At 21.9% G+C, this 20,791-nt stretch overlaps 10 protein-coding genes and 1 non-coding gene across 11 annotated transcripts; 5 read left to right on the forward strand and 6 right to left on the reverse strand.

Moving 5' to 3' along the window:
• Positions 1-691: 691 nt before the first annotated feature.
• DDB_G0271006 (hypothetical protein) lies at positions 692-2,898 on the reverse strand (the record flags this gene model as incomplete). Its single annotated transcript, XM_641369.1, has 3 exons — positions 692-1,962; positions 2,018-2,056; positions 2,466-2,898. 3 exons carry the CDS (start codon positions 2,896-2,898, stop codon positions 692-694), a joined length of 1,743 nt encoding a protein of 580 aa, XP_646461.1.
• Positions 2,080-2,162, reverse strand: tRNA-Tyr-GUA-3. Its single transcript has one exon. It is a non-coding gene; the product is annotated as a tRNA-Tyr (tRNA).
• Positions 2,899-4,114: 1,216 nt separating the features above from the next.
• DDB_G0270004 (hypothetical protein) lies at positions 4,115-4,558 on the reverse strand (the record flags this gene model as incomplete). Its single annotated transcript, XM_641370.1, has 1 exon — positions 4,115-4,558. The coding sequence occupies one exon, from the start codon at positions 4,556-4,558 to the stop codon at positions 4,115-4,117; it is 444 nt and encodes a 147-aa protein (XP_646462.1).
• Positions 4,559-5,680: 1,122 nt separating this feature from the next.
• On the reverse strand, positions 5,681-6,708 carry DDB_G0271008 (hypothetical protein; the record flags this gene model as incomplete). Its single annotated transcript, XM_641371.1, has 3 exons — positions 5,681-5,742; positions 6,083-6,440; positions 6,682-6,708. The coding sequence occupies 3 exons, from the start codon at positions 6,706-6,708 to the stop codon at positions 5,681-5,683; spliced, it is 447 nt and encodes a 148-aa protein (XP_646463.1).
• A 477-nt stretch (positions 6,709-7,185) lies between these two features.
• DDB_G0271010 (hypothetical protein) lies at positions 7,186-7,852 on the forward strand (the record flags this gene model as incomplete). The annotated part of the gene is made up of 3 exons (XM_641372.1): positions 7,186-7,308; positions 7,434-7,654; positions 7,756-7,852. The coding sequence occupies 3 exons, from the start codon at positions 7,186-7,188 to the stop codon at positions 7,850-7,852; spliced, it is 441 nt and encodes a 146-aa protein (XP_646464.1).
• Positions 7,853-8,073: 221 nt separating this feature from the next.
• mekA (MAP kinase kinase) lies at positions 8,074-10,364 on the reverse strand (the record flags this gene model as incomplete). Its single annotated transcript, XM_641373.1, has 4 exons — positions 8,074-8,148; positions 8,245-9,312; positions 9,418-10,006; positions 10,114-10,364. The coding sequence occupies 4 exons, from the start codon at positions 10,362-10,364 to the stop codon at positions 8,074-8,076; spliced, it is 1,983 nt and encodes a 660-aa protein (XP_646465.1).
• An 880-nt stretch (positions 10,365-11,244) lies between these two features.
• jcdI (transcription factor jumonji, jmjC domain-containing protein) lies at positions 11,245-14,269 on the reverse strand (the record flags this gene model as incomplete). Its single annotated transcript, XM_641374.1, has 2 exons — positions 11,245-13,742; positions 13,816-14,269. 2 exons carry the CDS (start codon positions 14,267-14,269, stop codon positions 11,245-11,247), a joined length of 2,952 nt encoding a protein of 983 aa, XP_646466.1.
• Positions 14,270-14,937: 668 nt separating this feature from the next.
• DDB_G0270008 (hypothetical protein) lies at positions 14,938-15,574 on the forward strand (the record flags this gene model as incomplete). The annotated part of the gene is made up of 3 exons (XM_641375.1): positions 14,938-14,984; positions 15,101-15,238; positions 15,382-15,574. The coding sequence occupies 3 exons, from the start codon at positions 14,938-14,940 to the stop codon at positions 15,572-15,574; spliced, it is 378 nt and encodes a 125-aa protein (XP_646467.1).
• A 491-nt stretch (positions 15,575-16,065) lies between these two features.
• On the forward strand, positions 16,066-16,469 carry DDB_G0270010 (hypothetical protein; the record flags this gene model as incomplete). Its single annotated transcript, XM_641376.1, has 2 exons — positions 16,066-16,091; positions 16,286-16,469. 2 exons carry the CDS (start codon positions 16,066-16,068, stop codon positions 16,467-16,469), a joined length of 210 nt encoding a protein of 69 aa, XP_646468.1.
• Positions 16,470-16,940: 471 nt separating this feature from the next.
• DDB_G0270012 (hypothetical protein) lies at positions 16,941-17,663 on the forward strand (the record flags this gene model as incomplete). Its single annotated transcript, XM_641377.1, has 5 exons — positions 16,941-16,975; positions 17,070-17,099; positions 17,183-17,218; positions 17,336-17,510; positions 17,625-17,663. The coding sequence occupies 5 exons, from the start codon at positions 16,941-16,943 to the stop codon at positions 17,661-17,663; spliced, it is 315 nt and encodes a 104-aa protein (XP_646469.1).
• A 1,326-nt stretch (positions 17,664-18,989) lies between these two features.
• On the forward strand, positions 18,990-19,908 carry DDB_G0270014 (hypothetical protein; the record flags this gene model as incomplete). The annotated part of the gene is made up of 3 exons (XM_641378.1): positions 18,990-19,050; positions 19,218-19,498; positions 19,630-19,908. The coding sequence occupies 3 exons, from the start codon at positions 18,990-18,992 to the stop codon at positions 19,906-19,908; spliced, it is 621 nt and encodes a 206-aa protein (XP_646470.1).
• Between the last annotated feature and the right edge of the window lie 883 nt (positions 19,909-20,791).

The following is a 20,791-nucleotide window of genomic DNA, read 5'->3' on the forward strand; positions in this document are numbered from 1 at the left end:
CATGAGATTAATTTATTAATTTGAATTTCTTCATCTTTTGTAAATTCTTCAAGGTATGATAAATATGTTATTGGTGATAGTGAGTAGGTGTTTATGATGGTTGTTTTTGTTTTTAAAATGTTGTGCCACTAGTTTTCCATAGTACTAATGATTTATTCAACGTTTTCATTGTTTCTGGTAATTTCCTATGTAAACCTTTATGATTAAAGAAATAGCCAAGGACTCTTTCAGATTGATCTTTTTTGGTTATTGGTATTCTTTTTGATTGTGAAATATTGTTTATTATGTGTTTATCAGTGATTTTGTGGGGTTGATTTCTATTATTGCACTTTTGTCAAAATTTAATGATGATGATGTTGAAGCGCAGAAATTATCGAAATGTTTGATTGATTGTTGTTGTTGTTCGTAGTTGATGTTGTATGTTGTAGAGTCGTCTGCAAATTGGGTAAATTTGATTTTAATTTGTGGATTGGGTGAAATTGGTAATCCAATTATTGAATTGTCTGCATTGTTCTTGCTTATATTTCAATTACAATTACAAATAAAGTGGCTGAGATTGGGTCACCTTGTTTTACACCTCTTTTAATATCGAATTTTCTGGTCGTTTTACCATTAATTGAAATTTTTGCTTGTGAGTCAGATAATAGCTTGTGGATTAAATTTATTAATTTTATTGGTATACCAATATGAATTAATGTTCTTTTAATACTATCGTGAGAGATAGAATCAAATGCTTTAAAGAAGTCAATAGTGTGATGATACCAGGGAGGTTTTTAGATTTGAGGTAGTTGATTAATTCATTGATGTTGATGTTGTCTATGATGAATCTGTGGGGTACGAAACCAGTTTGGTTGTTATTTATGATGAAAGGAAGTATTCTTAGAAGACGTGCATTGATTACTTTTGAGAGGATCTTGTAATCAGTGTTTAGAAGTGTAATGGGACGACGATTTGATATGAGTAAGGGGTTGCCTTTCTTGTATATTGTGTGTATAAGACCTTCGGTGAATTCTGTTGTGATGTGGTGAGGATTTTCTAGTATATCGTTGAATAATGCAGTGAGAATTGGTTTAACTTGGTTTAAATGATTAATGTAGAAAGCATTTGCAACGCCATCTGGACCGGGTGATTTGTTGGGGTTACAGGTTTTAATTGCAGCTTCAACTTCATCTTGTATAAATGGTGAGTCTAAACCATTACAATATTCATTTTTTATGATGGGCCATGTGTTTAGCATGAGCTGGTGAGTAATTGGACAACATATTTGTAAGCTATATAGATTTGTGTAGAATTCAACAAATGCATTTTCAATTTGGTCGGATGTAATGATGTTACCATATTGGATTGATTCAATTTTTGCATCTTTTGATCTTTTGTTTAGTATTGCTGATAGATACTTGATAGGTATTTCTCCATTTATATGTTTTTTTAATATGTTTGTGTGGTTTTGATGTAATTTGTTTTTGTTACATATAATATTGTATTCGGCGATGCATTGTTCTTCAAGATGTTTGAATTTTGCTGCTTTTTCTAATAGTATTTGTTTTGCACGTTGAGTTTGTTTGTCTTTGTTATATTGATAGTTTTTTAGAGTTTTAATAATTTTTGATTTTACTTTTGACCAGTTTGTAAATTGATTGATTGATGTGTTATTGTGATTAGTTATTAAATGATTGATAATATTGATTGCTTCATGGTCATTTGCAGTACCAGGTGATAATATCCATCTTTTCTTATGTTTATTTATTTGAAAAGGTGAAGAAATTGTTGTTGATATTGGATTATGATCTGATAATGAAGATGGAATTTGGTGGACTTGTGTATATATATTTTCAGGGTCTATTCTATTGTATTGAGTATATATTCTATCTAATCTGTTGCCATGTGTATGAGTTGGAGTGTTTTTAAATTCACCTTGATCAATTAAATGGTGTTGGTATGTGTAGGATTGGATAATATCATCTAATAGTGAATTGTCGTTGTGGATACAGTTGAAATCTCCTGCGATAATAGATACATGTTGGGATTGGTTTTGTTTCTGGAATCGAACATGCGTCTGTTGACATCACGAAAGAAAAGTCCGGCTTGCCAGATTCGAACTAGCAACCGATTGATCACTTTCTATACTACAGTCAATCGCGCTACCATTGCGCCAAAGCCGGATGATGAAAATAAAATTATTTTTACCAATTAAGGTTCGTTTTTTTTTCAATTTTTATTAAAATTGTCAGAGAATACCCTTAAACTGGCACCAAATAACTCAATGTCGGTATCTACAGCAAATTCACCTAGATATCCATATGATTTTATGGAGCTGTATATTTAATAGGAATTGGATGATTGTTGATAAAAGAATAAAATTAAATAAAAATACTTTTTTTTTTTTTGATGTAAATCAAAAACGAGTTTTTTAAATAGAAATAATTTATTGTTATAATTTAGAAAAAAAAAATTTTAAACTTTACTTAAAGTAAGTTTATATTGGTAATTGTATGTACTACCCATGATAGCAAAACCACCACTATAAGATTTTACAATTTTGGAACTAGTTGGAATTTGATCTTTACTGGTGCAATCTTCGCTATAGAAAACACCACTATAACCTTTAGTTATTTTATATTCAACATGGAGATTTTCACCAGAATTGTAAACACTAACTTTATTTGGATCACTGAAAAATGTTGATCCAATACCCTTTGAAAATGTATGATTATATGAACTAAAAACAATATTATTTTGTAATAATTGAGCCAACAAGAATATACTTTGTGAACCATTATCCAAAGTTTGAGGAATTTCTGGTAATTTACATTTACTACCAAACATTTGAGCATTTGATACTAAACATAATGAAACTAAGAATAATAAAAAAAAGGTAAAACTATTAGAAATTTTCATATTTTTATTTTTATTTATTTAAAGAATTAAAGTTTAATATATAGAAAACAAATTAAAAAAAAAAAGGGTATAAATAGATTTTTTTTATCCTTTTTTTTTTTTAATTTTTAAAAATTAAATATTTCAATTTCAAAAACAACCCCAGAAAATTTAAGATAACTTAAATTTTTAAAAACTATTTCTAATTTAAAAAAATATTAAACAATTTTTTTAACTTAAAATTAAAAATTACCATCTTTGCAAATAAAAATAATTAAAGATATATTTATAGTTATTTTTATTTTAAAAAATATTAAAGAAGTACGATTTTTATTGGATATTATTAAATTTAAAAACAGTTAAAATTTTAAATTTGAAAAATCATACTAAAAATTTTTTGAATTTTTCTTTTAATAGGAAAATGAAAAGGTTTTGGGGAATGTTTAAAAAATAAATTTTTATTTTTTTTATTTTTAAATTTTAACTTCTAAAAAAAAAAAACAAAAAAAAGAAATGAATAATAGAAATCTGATTAATGATAATCCTACATAATCAAATTATTCAAAACTGACCAACATAAACACCAACGCCATCGAAAACATTAACAGATCCAATGAGAGTTTTAACCAATCAAAATGATGTAACTTTAGAATGTTTCGATCAAGAACATCAATCATAAATTTCGATAATTGTATTAAATTTACCGCTCATTAAAACAAATTGGAGATAAGGTAATACTTCTTTAAAATCCAAATTGATGATCATTCGAACTATGGTGGATTCATTAATGAGCAATCATCAATTCAAAAGCATCATCAACTGAAAACCACAATTCAAATATTATCAATATCACTATCATTAATTTGTATTTCAATACCAAATTATAAACAATCAATAATCCTGATCCTTCAGTACTAATATATACTTATCTATCATTGGTTTCCATTTCTTTTGCTGCTAAATTTATTGCCAGACAGTTATTTTGGTGTCCCTCCAAATTACATAAACAGTTTTTAGGATAATATTTAACTCATTATTCTCTTTGACAATTCTATTAGCATCTTCAAATGATGAACTTTCTATTTCATTTTATAATAAGACATTTAAAAATTATAATTCCATTTTGGGAAAAGGAGCCATTTTGTAAAACTTTAATAAAAATACATTTTTTTTATGTAAATCATAAACAAGTTTTCTAAACAGAAATAATTTATTTTTTTTTTTATAAAAAATAGTTTTAAACTTTAGTTAAGATAAATTTATATTGGTAATAATATGTACTACCCATGGTAACAGAGCCACCACTATAAATTACTACACTATAGGAATCAGATGGAATTTGACCTTTACTTGTGCAATCTTCGTTATAATAAACTCCACTATAACCGCTAACTATTTTATATTCAATATGGAAATTTTCACCAGAATTGTAAACACTAACTTTATTTGAATCACTGAAAAATGTTGATCCAGTACCTTTTGGAAATGTATGATTATATGAACTAATAACAACATTATTTTGCATTAATTGAGCCAACATGAATACACTGTGTGAACCATTATCCAAAGTTTGAGGGATTTCTGGTAAATTACATTTTTTACCAGACATTTGAGCATTTGATACTGCACATAACGAAACAAAGAATAGTAAAAAAAAGGTAAAACTATTAGGAATTTTCATGTTTTTATTTTTATTTATTTTAAAGAATTAAAGTTTATATAGAAAATAAATGAAAAATAAAAATGAGAAAAAATAAATGTTTAAAATAGATTTTTATTTTTCTTATCCCTTTTTTTTTTTTTTTTTATTTTTAATTTTTAAAAATTAAATATTTCAATTTCAAAACCTACCTCAGAAAATATTAAATTTCAGATAACTTTAATTTTTGAAAAACTAACTCAATTAAAAAAATAAGTTTAATGAAAAAAATAAAAACAATTCTATTTGACCCTAAAAATAAAAATTCCCATCTTAAGCAATATTGTTTTTTTTTTTATTTTTTTTTTATTTTTTTAAAATAAAAGAAGTATGATTTTTAATTGAATATTTATAAAACCGGATACAATTTTCAATTTGAAGTATTATTCTGAATACTTTTTTTTCTTTTAATACATTTTAAAATAATTATTTTAATTAAAAAAAAAATTAAAAAATAATAATAAAATAATAACAATTTTTTAATTTGTTAATTAATAAAATTATTGGTTGAAAATTAAAAAGTTTTGGGGGGTGTGAAAAATAAATTTTTTTTTTTTATTTTTTAAACCCCAAAACTTCTGGAAAAAAAAAAAAAAAAACAAAAAAGAATTGAATAATCCTATGGAATCAAATTATTCAAAACGGACATTAACACTAACACCACCAAATCAGATTAATGGTTATCCTATGGAATCAAATTTTTCAAAAACATAAACAGACCAAATGACAGGTTTAACCAATCAAAATGATATTAATAATAGATATTAAATTTACAAACTGAAATGTAAATATATATAAATTAATTGTTACATACATATACATACATACATACACACACATATATATTATATACTATCGCAATAATTAAATTAAAAAAGTTTGTTCTTTACAAGTACACATTCAAAGTGATCCAAACTCAGCAAATACATCAACAACCAATAATATTATTATAAAATTAGAATGGTTCAATCAAGCAACCATTCAATTTGCTAATAGCTAGTATTAAATACTTCTCATTAAAACAATTTGGAGATAAATAGCAATAATCGATTCAAAACCATCATCAATTGAAAATCAATAATTAGATTCAAAAATGAACTCAATTCAAACATTATCAATATTGCAATGATTCATTGGTAATGTAATACCCAATAATAGATAGCTATCTATTAATACTATAAACAATCAATAATCATGACTTTACAGTATTAATAGATAGCTATCTATTATTGGGTTCCATTTCCTTTGCTGCTGTTGGTGTCCCTCAAGTTTACATTCAAAAAGTTTTAAGGATATTATTTAACTCATTATTCTCTCTGACAATCTTCTAATGATGAACTTTCTTTTTCAATTTAAAATAAAGTATTAAATAATTATAAGGCCATTTTGGTAAAAGGAGAATAAAACATTGTAAAACTCTTATATAAATTTTTTTTTTTTTTTTTTTTTTTTTTTTTTTTTGATGATATACAGAAATAATTTATTGTTTTATAATTTAAACTTTACTTAAATTAAGTTTATATTTGTATGAGTGTGTACTACCCATGATAACAAAACCACCATCATAATATCTTAGAATATCGGAACTAGTTGGAATTTGATCTTTACTTGTGCAATCTTCGTTATAAAAAACACCACTATAACCCTTAACTTTTTTATATTCAACATGGAAATTTTCACCAGAATTGTAAACACTAACTTTATTTGAATCACTGAAAAATGATGATCCAGTACCTTTTGGAAATGTATGATTATATGAACTAATAACAACATTATTTTGCATTAATTGAGCTAACAAGAATACACTTTGTGAACCATTATCCAAAGTTTGAGGAATTAATGGTAAATTACATTTTTTACCAGACTTTTGAGCATTTGATACTACACATAATGAAACAAAGAATATTAAAAAAAAAGGTAAAACTTAGAAATTTTCATATTTTTATTTTTATTAATATAAAGAATTAAAGTTTAATATATATAGAAAATAAATGAAAAATAATTATTAAAAAAAAGTGTTTAAATAGATTTGTTTTTTTAATCCTTTTTTTTTTTTTGTTATTTAAATTTTTAAAAAAATTAAATATTTCCATTTCAAAACTAACCCCATCGAAATTTAAAATTTCAGACATATTATCTAAAAAAAAACTAATGCTAATAAAAAAAAAAAATAAGTTTTATAAAAGAAAAAAAATTCTATTTGACTAAAAATAATTCTATTTGACTAAAAATAAAATTACCATCTTGACCAATAAAAATAATTAAATATTTATTAATAGTTATTTTTTTTTTTTTTTTTAATTCAAAAATAAAAAATGGATGATTACTATTGGAAATTATTAAATTTAAAACCGTTGCAATTTTAAAATTTGTAATATCTTTATAACTTTTTTTGTTTTTTTTCTTTTTTATTAGAAAGATTAATAATAATAATAATAATAATAATAAATTAACAATAATTAAAAATAATTGGTTTATTTGTACCGAATTTTTGGTGGAAAATGAAAAAGTTTTGGAGGGGGATATTTATAAAATAAATTTTTTTTTTTTATTTTTTTAATTTTTCTTGAAAAAAAAAAAAAAAAAAAAAAAACAAAACAAAAAAAGAAATGAATAATGAAAATCAGATTAATGATAATCCTATAGAATCAAATGATTCAAAACCGACACCAACACCAACACCATCGAAAACAATAACAGATCAAATGATCGGTTTAACCAACCAAAATGATGTTAATAATATATTAAATTTACAAACTGAAATGTAACTTAATATTAATATTTTTATATATATATATATATCAATAAATATATTCGTTACATATACTATATCGCAATAATTAAATTATAATAAAAGTTTTCTAACAATATATATTTTATCATTACTCATTCTGTCTATCTCCCTCTTACTAAAACATTATTTAGATTAAAAAAACAATATGAAACCAATCATATGTTATCACACTTCAATGAATATTCATCTCAAAAATATCATCAAATGTCTAGCGATTTTGAAAAGCATACAAAAATGTTAAAAGAAATGAAAAAAGATTTAGATTATATATTTAAAAAAACAAGGTAAATATTTATAAATTATTCCTATTATTATTATTATTATCATTTAATTTAATAAATACTTTATTTATTATTTTATTAATTATTACTTTATTTATTTACAGAAATTTACAAATATTATTAAATGAAAAATTTCAAATACCTGGCGTAACTGATCAATACAATGAAGAAGAAGATGAAGATGATGATGGTGATAATTAAATAATAATTAAATTGTAAAAGTAAAAATAATAATAATAATAAAATGATCATTTGTATATAAATATAGAATCAATAAAATTTTAGAAAATAAAAAAAAAAAAAACAATGTTATATTTGGTTATGGGTATAAATGTACAATGTATTTTTCTTTTCTTTTTTTTTTTTTTTTTCTTTTTTTTTTTTTTTTTTTTATATATTGTTTTTTTTTTTTTTTTTTATATTTATTGTTGTTGTTTTAAATTTGCTGTCCATTTTTCAACATTAAAATTTTGATATTTCTTTACAAATTCATGATTCTAAAGGATAAAAATAAAAAAAAAGAAATTGGTTAATATTAAATAGTGATTATTAAATAAATTTTTTTTTTTTTTTTTTAAAAAATAAAAACATACTAATAAGTTTGAAGCTGTTGGTCTTTCAGTTGGTTCTTTTTGTAAACATTCAGAAATGAATGACCTAAATTCCTTTGAAAAAGTTGATGGTAAAATTGGTACCTCTTCTTTTACGATACAATCTAAAAGTACCCAAAATCCCATACCCTCTGGTACACTACTACCACTATCAACTAATCCACCATTGCTTATATCTAATACATTATTATTATTATTATTATTATTATTATTATTATTATTATTATTATTATTATTATTATTATTACTATTCCTTATATTGTTATTACTATTATTTATATCTAAATTTTGAAGTTGTAATTGTAATGGTTGTTGTTGTTGTTGCTGTTGTTGTTGCTGTTGTTGTAATGGTTGTTGTTGTTGTTGCTGTTGTTGTTGCTGTTGTTGTAATGGTTGTTGTTGTTGATGTGGTAAATTAGAACCATAAGGGAATTTACCTATTGCGCATTCTAAAATTGTTAAACCTAAACTCCAAATTTCAGAATCGAAAGAATAAGACCTACCACTTATACGTTCAGGAGACATATAGGTGACAGTACCAACCCAAGTTACAGCCTTTGAGAGAGTATGTTGTAATTGACCACTAACACCGAAATCTGCAATCTTTGCTTCACCTTTATTGTTTACCAGAATATTTGAAGGTTTAATATCACGATGAATTAAATGTAACTTTCTGTGAAGGTAAACTAAACCTTGTAACACTTGAAATGCGATTTTACCCAAAACCGGTTCAGGAATGGTCGAAGTTTTCTTCATGATATCACTTAGTGATCCAAGTTCCATGAATTCCAATGCAATGAAAATTGAGCCCTCTGTATAGAATGCATCATAAAATGAAACTATATATGGATAAGAGGTCTTGTGTAATGTCTTTAGCTCCAATATAATCTGTTTTCTAATATTCTCTTGAATATCCAATGTTATCACTTTCAATGCAATATATGTACCAGATGTTTCATGATATGCTAACTTTACAACACCACCTGCTCCTCTTCCTAATACTCTTATTATTTTTAAATCTTTTAAATCATATGATAAATTTGTATCATACTTTTAAAAAATAAAGAAGGGAGAGAAAAAAAAAAAAAAAATAATTAATAAATTATAATAAATATATATAAATATATATATATATATAAAATTTAAAATATTTACATGTGGGTGATTATTAGCACTATTATTTAAATAATTATTACTACTACCACTACTACTTATATCAAATGAAGAATTTGATGATGATTGTAATGCATTAAAATTATTGAAATTATTATTATTACCATAATTATTGTAGTTATTAAAATTATTAAAATTATTATTACTATTATTATAATTATTATTATTATTATTACTATTATTATTATTATTATAATTATTATAATTATTATTATTATTATAATAATTTGTAAATGTATTATTAAAAGAATGTGAAGAAGTTGGTGTTGATATTGAAATACCAGATAGTTGAGGTGAATCAATACCATTATTCATAAGATTATTAAAATTATTAAGATTATTGTTATTATTATTATTATTGTTGTTGTTGTTGTTGTTATAAAATCCTTGATTGAAATCCATACTTTCAGAAGAAGTTGGTGAAGCTAACAACTGTGGGTTTAAATTTGAATGAAGTGATTTATTTTTATTTCTATCATTTACTGAACTGTTTTTTGGTGATTCACCTTTAATTAATAATCCTTTTTTGTTAATTAATAAATCACCTTCTTTAAATGTACCACTTGTAGTTCTTTTTAAATTTTTTTTATTTTTGTTTTATTTTTTTTAATTATATTTTCAATAATTAATATTTATTTACTTAAATTTTTAAAAAATTAAAATTATATTAATACATACAATGAATAACTATTTTCATTATTTTGAACAGGTGTTTCAACTTTTAAATTCACTTTTTTACCAGTTTTAACTCCGACCGCATTATTATTATTATTATTATTATTACTACTATTATTATTACTATTATTACTATTATTATTATTATTATTATTATTATTATTATTTTTATTATTATTATTAGTGGTGGGTGTATTAATGATATTATTACCACTACTACTTATATTTGTATTTGTATTTGTATTTGTATTCATAATTATTATTTTTTGTTTATTTTTTTTTTTTTTTTTTTTTTTTTTTTTTTTTTTTTTTTTTTTTAAAAATAAAAATAAAAATAAAATATATATATATAAAAAATATTTTATTTTATTTTGTTCAAAAAGAAGAAAAAAAAAATCTTAAAATAAAAAAAATTTTTTCATTTTTTTTTTTTTTTTTTTTTAAAAATGTATGATATAATTTCAATTATTTCACAACAACTTTTTTTTTTTTTTCTTTTTGATCAAATTAAATTAAAAAAAAAAAAAGTGAGCAGTATTAATTTTAAAATATGGATTAAAGAATATCAAAATTTTATGTTTATCTGTTTTGAAATCATTTAAAATTTTCAAATAGCAATAAATGGTAAGATAACTTTTTACAAAAAAAAAAAAAAAAAAAAAAAAAAAAAAAAAAAAAAAAAAAAAATCACAAGAAAACAAAAGAGGCTTTACGACACTTTGGGTTGCAATTGCTCAAAAATTTCCGTCTAATTGTCCTAGCTATATGCTATTCTCAATAATTGTATTACTTTTATATTAAATAAATAATACTATTTTTGAGAATTGTCATTTTTGCTAAGACAATTAGATGGAAAATTTTGAAAAATTGTAATTCAAATCATTAGGTACCAACTCAAGATTCACAAGATGACCAAGTAATTGAACCAGGATGTTGATATGCCAGTAGATTGCAATGCGATGCAGCAGATTCTGCAAAAATGAATAAAATACAAATAAATAATAAAAACTAATAATTTAATACAAAAAATAAAAAAGGTGTTTATTTTTCTTTTTATTTATTTAATTTCTTTTTTATATATTATTATTATTATTATTATTATTATTATTATTATTATTATTTTCTTTATTATTTTTATACATCTAAATTCCAAATTGAATTTGCTAATTCATCAATTGTTTGATAATTTCTAAGTAATGGATTATGTCTTGCAGCAGTTGTAAAAGCATCACAATGATGAATTAAAGTATATTGCATAGCTCTTTTAATGAAATTTTGAGGATTTTCATTATAATAATCTAACCAACTCTTTTCATTTTCTTTGTTTGAATTTGGTAAAAGATATTTTGATAAGAAAGATTTTAATCTAACTTTATCCAATGCGAAGACCGAGATATAAAGTGAAACCAATTCATACCAACGATCACCAATTTTTGAGTCACCCCAATCAATTAAATATTTTGGATCCCAAATTTTAATAGTTTTCTTTACTTCAACAAGTTTACAATCTTGATCGTCATTGTTTTTGCCTTTTTGATTTAACTGTTTTAATCTTGACGCTAAAGAATTCTTAATACCTTTTTTAGCAGATTTTGAAGTTTTATTTAATTTTTTAATTTTCTCTAATACTATTATTTCAGAGGTTGATTCAATACCTAAAACATTTTCATCAGTTAAATCTGCATGAATAAAACATGGATCCATTGAATAATCTATTAATTCAGTTTTATCAATTGGTAAATAACTAGCCAATTGTGAACGAAGATGTGGAGGTAAACCATTCCAATTCCAATGATTTGAAATATATTTTGAATCAAGTGATAATAATTGATTTTTCCAAGGTAACCATTTATCTTTCTTATATTCATTTAATAATGATTTAATATTATCATCAATTAAAATTGATTGTTTTTCATTATTTTCAATATTATTATTATTATTATTATTATCATCAATTTCAATTGAATGAATTAATGATACTTTTTCAACTAAGAAATCAACTAAATTGTCATCTAATACTTTAATATCTTCTTCTTCATCATCTTCGTCATTCTCATCATCATTTTCATCTTCTTCAGGTGGTGATGGATATGGATAAGGTAATGAATCTGGTACAGGTTGAACATCTTGTAAATTTAAAGTATCTTTTAAATATTCTGTTACAATGTACGGCCATTTCCATTCACATTGTAATTTATCACCTAATAAATCTTTAATATTACCATATGATAATAACTTTGGAAATGTTGAATTTAATTTTGAATTCTCTTTAATCTTTGAATATAAGAATAACTCTGTTGACCATGACTTTTCACCACCCAATTCTGAACAATATAATTTAATAACATATTTTTCATCAACAATGAAAACTGGACTTTGACCTGAATTTGGCATTTCTAAATATAATGTTGATTCTTTTGGTGGTAATTTAATTTGTTTTGATTTTACTTTTAAATCTGAATCATCATCCTCATCCTCATCATATTTTTTACGATTTTCTTCTTTTTTTTTTAATTCTTCTTCTTCCTTTTCTTCATTTTTATTAATATTTGTTGTATTTATAAGTTCATCATTATCATTATTATTATTATTATTAATTATAATTGGTTTTTCATTAAATTTTAAATTTGAATTATTTAAAATTGATTTAATAATTAAATCCCAATAATCTGTATCATCAAATGAATGAGTGAATTGATCATTTTTAAATTCAAATTGATTGAATTTATTTTGAAAATCAGGACGTGAAGTTAAGAGATGTTTTTTAAAATCATCATAATCTTTTTTTTGATCATTTGCTAAATCGGAACAAACTTCATCGAAATTTTGAGAATTACAAAAGTTTTGAGTTACTGCAATCGATTGTTCCATATTTAAAACCATATGCCACCAACCACCTGGTACGAATATAGTTTCACCAGGTTCTTGAATACATTCAATTGGACGATAGTCTGGTGGTAGGTAAGGGTAAACCTCTAATAGCCAAAGTAGGGATGGAGGTGAACCGTAGATTTTATCAACTACTTCGTCCGACTCTACTGTGTATGGTGTGAAATTGGGTGGATACATTAACCAACGCTTTCTGCCAGATATTAGCGAATTCCAGGCACTCGTGCCGGCAGGGTCGATGTGCCACGAAGCACCGCTTCTCTCTGGACCGATTACAATCCATCGGAAATGGGGTCTGTGCTCTTCGCCATTATATTTAAATAAATCTTCAGGAAAGAATTTAGGTATATTATAATCGTCCAATAGTGATGGCACTTTCTCGCCAAATGCCTGATCGAATACATACAATGGCTCCTCATCAGTCTGAGTCTTCATATATTGACAATAGTCCCTAAACGTCATTTGAATACGCTTATTATCCTGATGTGATATCTTGAATACAACATCACCACATCTCTCTATCAATCTCTCCTCTGACCATTCATTCTTCTCCATCATTGGTGTACCTCTCTGTGCATTCTTAAATATAACCGGTATCGATGGTATCTCATACTCCCTTTGGAACTCCTCAACTGTCAACTCATCACTCTCAATATGTTTAACATGTCCGAAATCAACACCATAGTCTTTAACCTTCATATGTCTTCTTAACCATCTCGTATAAACTTCATGTGAATAGAAATCTAAAGAAAATTAATTAGATTTATTTATTAATTCATTCATTCATTCAATCAATATTTTAATGTTATAACTTACCTGGAAAATGTAATGGAATATATGGTTTTTTAAATTTATTAAAAGAATTTGGATAAAGATATGATAAAGCACTAATTTTCCAATTTTCAATATATTTTACAAATTCTTTTCTACCTTTAATCTCTCTTAGGAATGCATCTTTCCAAAGTCTATCATCACCTAATAAAATATAAAATGCTGGACTAACACATTGATATTTCAATAGTTCACTACATGTGAATTCATTGAAAACAACGTTCAATAAAATTTGATCCTCTAAAATTGATAATGCACCCAATGATTTAGTTCTAAGATCTGTTTCTCCAATTACAACTTTGACACCTTTTGAATTTATAATTTCTTGTTTTTTATCTTTTTTATCTGGTCTTTTATAAAATTGTTTTTTTTTATTATTATTATTATTATTATTATTATTATTATTATTATTATTTAATGTGTTTTTAAGAACTACCATTTTATTTTATTTATTATTTTTTTTTTTTTTTTTTTTTTTAAAAAAAAAAAAACAATTTATTTAAATTTTTATATAAAAATGAAGTTTTAAAATTATATAGTTTTTTTGAATTAATAAGTAAAAAAAAATAATATTCTTTTATTATTTTTATTATTTTTATTATTTAAAAAATAAAATAAAAAAAAAAAATAAAAAAATTCTTTAAAATTTGAAATGTTCCACCTGAGAAAATGGGTCAAATTTTATTAATTTTTTTTTTTTGAAAAAAATATCTTTTAATTTTTATGATAATTAGGTTCCAACCGATTATTATGATGTATGCACAAATTTTTTAAATGTAAAAAAAAAAAAAAAAAATTAATAAAAAAAAAATAATAATAAAAAAAAATTAATTTTTTGATATTTTTTTCAAAATAAAAGTTTTTTTTTTTTTTTTTTTTTTTTTATCATTATCAATTTTATTTTCAAGTAAGTGAGAACTTTTTTATGTTAAATTTCATACTTTAATACTACTTTATAAAATATAAAAAACTAATCGATTTTCTTTAAATTTCATTTTTTTTTTTTTTTTTTTTTTTTTAATCCTATCTTTCTCTCCTTTTTTTTTTTTTTTTTTTTTTTTTTTTTTTTTTTCTTTCTTTTAATTTTAAATTAAACTCAAATAAAGGATGTCAGGTTATCCAAACCAATATCCACATGGTTATCCACAACAAGGGTAAGTTTATTTATATTAATTTTTATTTATATTAATTTTATCATTTTAATTTATTAACATTATTTTTTTTTTTTTTTTTTTTTTTTTTTTTTTTTAATTTTTTAAATAATTCTTAGATACCCACCACAACAAGGTTACCCACCACAACAAGGTTATCCACCACAAGGTTATCCACCACAACAAGGTTACCCACCACAAGGTTATCCACCACAACCAGGTTACCCAATGCAACCAGGTTATCCAATGCAACCAGGGTATGTAAATTTAAACAATTGTTTTTATTTTATCTTATCTATCCCCCCTCTTCCCCCTCTTCCTTATCTTATTTTATTTTATTTTATTTTATTTTTTTTTTTTTTACCAATATTAATATTTATTTTACTTTTAAATAATGTAGTGTTGTAGTTCAACCAAATATGTACCCACAAGGTCATCACACTGCTTATCCAGTTGGTTATGGTCATCATGGTAAATTCAAACATAAGGGTTACAAGAAACATCACAAGAAACATAAGGGATTCAAAGGTTTCAAGAAAGGATTCAAAAAAGGATTCAAAGGTTTCAAGAAAACTTTCAAATACAAACATTAAGATCTCTTTTTAAAAGAAATGGGTTTTGTTTTATTCTTTTTGTATTTTAATAAATATCAATTAATCCAAAAAAAAAAAAAAAAAAAAAAATTAATAAAACAAACGAGATTGTATATTATCTTTTTTTTTTTAAAAAAAAAAAAAAAAACAGTTTGAATTTTTATTTTAATAAATTCCATCTTTGGAATTGTTTTTACCTTTTGATGATAAAAAAAAAAAAAAAAAACATTGAAAATTTTATTAATTTAATAACTCCATCTTTGGAATTGTTTTTACCAATCTATAATAATTAATTTTTTATTATTATATTTTTTTCATTACTTTTTTTTGTTTTTTTTTTTTGTTTTTTTTTAATATTTAAACATTCAACAAAAGATTTTAAATACTTATTTCTTTCAAAAAAAAAAAAAAAAAAAAAAAAAAAAAAAAAAAAATTAAACCAAATAAATTAAATAATAGATAAATAATTAATTAAATTTTACAACATTAAAATGTCAAATCCACCATCCATTCCAGTGTATGTACCAAAAAAAAAAATTAAAAAATAAAAAAAAAAAAATAATTTACTAATACAAAAATTTAAATAAAAATTATAGAAACACTGGGTTTGTTTTCAAAAAAAAAAAATTTTAAATTTAACATAATATTATTAAATAATTTAATTATTTTAACATTGTATTATTGATATAATTTTATTTTTAAAATTAATAGATTAATTACACCAGATATGTATCCTCATGGTAAACATTCAAGTACTGGATTAACAGGTTCTCACCATAATAAAGGAAAAGGAAAAGGAAAAGGAAAAATAATGGGAAAAGGTTTTAAACATAAAAGAGGTTTAAGTTTTAAACATAATCCAATCTCAAAAGGAATTAAAAAAATTTTCAAATAAAGAAGTTCATCATTTTGATTTTATAAAAAATAAATAAATAAATAAATTCATTTTTTTTTACTCAATTTATAATTTTTTTTTAATTTTTTTTTAATTTTTTTTTTGTTTTTAATAATTAGTAATTAGTAATTTTAATACTCATATTTAAAATGTTTAAGATAATTAAAAAAAAAAATTAAAATAAAATAAAATAAATTTTTATTTTATTATTGTTATTATTTAAACATAAACAATTGTAAATTTATTTTTTTTTATTTTTTTTTTTTTCAAAGAAATGACACAAAAAGGTACCTTTAGGGTTTTCAATTAATTTTTTTTTTTTTTAAATTAATTTTCTAATTTTTTTTTTTTTTTTAAATTTTTTTTATTTTTTTTTAAATTAAAAAAAAAAAAAAAAAAAAAAAGATTTTTGTACTTATTCACACAAAATTAATTTTTATTAAACTTATATATTTCAAACAATTAAATAAAATGTATCCATATAATAATCAAGGTTATCCACCAGGGTAAGTAAAAATTATTTTTATTTTTTTTTTTTTTTTATCTTTCTGATACAAGTTCATTTATTAATTTATTTATTCTTTCTTTCTTTAATTATAGCTACATTCCACCACAAGTTGGCATGCCAGGGTAAATAGCAATTATTTTTGCCTTTTTTTTTTTTATCCATTAAATCTTTATTAACACAAAGTTTATTATTTCTTTAAATTTAGCTACATTCCACCTCCACCACAAATGGGTATGCCAGGGTAAATAGCAATTATTTTTTTTTTTTTTTTCTCTTTACTCTTAAAACCATTTGTATTGACACACTCTTTTTTTTTTTTTTTTTTTTTTTTTTTTTTTCTACTCTTTCTTTAATCCAGTTATATTCCACCACCTGTAGGTGTAGTTCCAATGCCACAAATGGGTATGCCAGGATGTCCACCAATGGTAGTTCCAATGCAACCACTTCCAGGACAATACCCAATGGGTGCTCCTTATCCATACAGTGGAGGCTATGGCTATGGTTATCGTGGTCACAAATTTAAGAAATTTAAAGTTTGTATTTAAAATAATAAAAAAAAAAAAAAAAATCAACAAATAGATTTTAAAATACTAACTTTTTTTTTTTTTTTATTAAAAATAATAAAAATAATATTAAATATTAAATAGGGTTATAAAGGTTTCAAAAAAGGATACTATCGTTATTAGAATAATTAAAACTCTACTTTTTTTGTAAACATATTAATTCCTTTTTTTTTTTTTTTACATTTTCAAAACTTCAAAACTAAAATAAATTGTAAATTAACTTTATATGACTCTTAAACTAAAAAACTATCACTTTTGTTTTGGTTTTTTTTTTTTTTTTTTTAATTTTTTTTTTTTTTTGATTTTTTTTAAAATCGAAAAAGAGGACAATATTATCGAATATATTGAAATAATCCTTTCTAATTAAAAAAAAAAAAGTATTTTTAATTATTTATCTATTTTTCCCCAAAAAAAAAAAAAAAAAAAAAAAAAAAAAAAAAAAAAAAAAAAAAAAAAAAATAATAATAATAATAATAATAAAAAATAATAACAATAAAAAAAAAAATAAAAATGAAAATTAGTTTTTGAAATCTTTTTTTTATTTTATTTTATTATATCCTATTTTATTTTATTTTTTTATTATTATTTTAATAAAAAGAATTTTGATATCAAAATTATTATTAAAAAAATCATTAAAAAAAAAAAATCTTTTTTTTAAACTTTTTTGGTGCATATGCAATCAAAGTCCGACAGGATAGGAGTTACTTTTTTTATTTTTTTTTTTTTTTATTTTTTTTTTTTATTAATTTTTTCATTAAAATTTTTCAAAAATAAAAAAAAACTTTTTTTTTTTTTTTTTTTTTTTTTTTTTTTTTTTTAATACCTACAAATAAAAAGCTTTCAAATTAATTTAGGGTGTGTTGTTGTTATTAGTTTGTAACATAAATTGATAACTATTTATTTACACCACACTTATATATGATATGTAAATAACAATAATTGTAGCAGAAAATAAAATAATAAAATAATAAAATAATAAAATAATAAAATAAAAACATAAATCAAATTTAAAAATTTATTTCTGCCCCGCTCCTATATTCCCCAGCCTACAGTTTTTTTTATTTTTTTGGTGTTTTTTTTTATTTTTTTTGGTTTTTTTTTTTTTTTTTTAAAAAAAAAAAAGGTATAAAAGTAAAAAAAAAAAAAAAAATAAAATTTAATTAATAAAAGCAAAAAAAATAAAATAAAAATAAAAATAAAAAATAGAATATAATCACATCAAAATCACATATCGTTTAACATTTTATTTATACAAAAACTCCGCGTGTAAAATATATAAATAATAATAATAATAATAATAATAATAATAATAATAATAATAATAATAATAATAATAATAATAATAATAATAATAATAATAATAATAATAATAATAATATTAATATTAAATAAAAGAAAAGAAAAGAAAAAGATAAAAAAAACAAAAAACAAAAAACAAATTAAAATTTAATGTGCAGACCAGAAGAGTTATTCGTAGATAGAATTAGTCCACATTTTATTTGTCCGATTGGTAAGTAATAGGTTATATAATATTTAGTGTACATTGATTATATATTCCTAATAACAATAATTTCATATTATCAACTACAACTATAAATTCAACCACAATTACAACACAAATGATAATGATAATAATGATAATAATGATAATAATGATAATAATAACCAAATAAATAGGAGGAGGTGTTATTGAAGATCCAGTTGTAACACCATGTGGTCATACATTTTGTAACCCGTGTTTAATAAAATGGTTACAATCTAGGAGACAATGTCCGACTGATAGATTACCAGTTACAGATAAACAGTTGATTCAAAATTGGTTAGTTTATTATTACACTTCCGAACTTACTGTTAGATGCGATCATTATAATAAAGGTTGTTTATGGACGGGTAAGTGGTGTGTATTAGGTAGTCATTTAACACAATGTCAAGCTGCATTTTCAAAGATTAGATTTTGGGTAAATAATCATCATCATTATTAATTATTAATTATTATTTATTAATTAATTAATTAATTTAAAATAACCAATTAAATAACTTTTTTATTTTTTATTTTTTTATTTATTTTATTATTTTTTGTATTTTTTAGTTAAAATATCATGTTCCATTTGGACAACAAATTAGAGTTACAGGTAATTGCGATCAATTGGGTAATTGGGACCCAAAGAAATCATTCCCATTAAAATTTTTGCAAGGTGATACATGGGAAGGTGAAATTATTTTGGCACAAAGTGGAAGAATAGAATATAAATATTGTATTAGTTATTATGATACTGGTGAATTGGTGTATTGGGAAGCTGGTCCAAATAGAGTTATTTTAATTTCTGGTTCTTCAATTTATAGAAGAGATATCTTTAAAAATCCTTAAAAAATAATTTAATAATAATAATAATAATAAAAATAATAAAAATAATAATAATAATGATATGCAAAAAAAAATAAAAAAAATAAAAAAAATAAAAAAAAAATCATAGTCACAAATAGTCAATTTTTATAATAATAGAATATACATATCTTAAGGATATCATATCTTATTTGTAAAAAAATAAAAAAAAAAAAACAAATAAAATAAATAAAGATGTTTAGAAAAAAAAATAAAAAAAATAAAATAATGGGAAATACAAACCATTCCGACTATTAAAATTATCATGCCCAGCCAATTTAGTCAAATTTTTGAAAAATTTAAAAAAATAATTTTTTATTTTTTTTTTATTTTTTTTTAAATTTTCAAAGAAAAAAGTTGAGGAAAACCATCGGTAATTCAAAAAAAAAAAAAAACTAAATTTATGCAATGGTACTAGTAATAGGTTATTATATAATATTCTCAATTCAATTAACCAAGTATTTGGGTAAACACCTGTCACTTTTTTATTTTGTTGTTATCATGATAACAACATTAAATTTACTGATTGCCCAATCAGCCTTTTACCAAAATAAAAATTTCAAAAAAAAAAAAAAAAAAAAAAAAAAAAAAAAAATTGGGGAACTGGGTGAACTTAAAGCCAAAAAAAGATATTATTTTATTACTACTTTCACACTTTGGCACCACAAACATGATTATTTTAATTTTTTTTTTTTTTTTTATTTATTTTTGTTTTCAAACGTGTTTTGAAGTTTTAGACTTTTTGAGGAAAAAAACATTGTTTTTATTTGAAAAAGAAAAAAAAAAAAAAATTGAATTTTTATTTTTAGTTTTATAAAAAAAAAAAATAAAAAAAATAAAATAGATTCATTTTCAACCTCCATCCAAA

This window comes from Dictyostelium discoideum (genome assembly GCF_000004695.1).
Source record: "Dictyostelium discoideum AX4 chromosome 1 chromosome, whole genome shotgun sequence".
NCBI lineage: Eukaryota > Evosea > Eumycetozoa > Dictyosteliales > Dictyosteliaceae > Dictyostelium > Dictyostelium discoideum.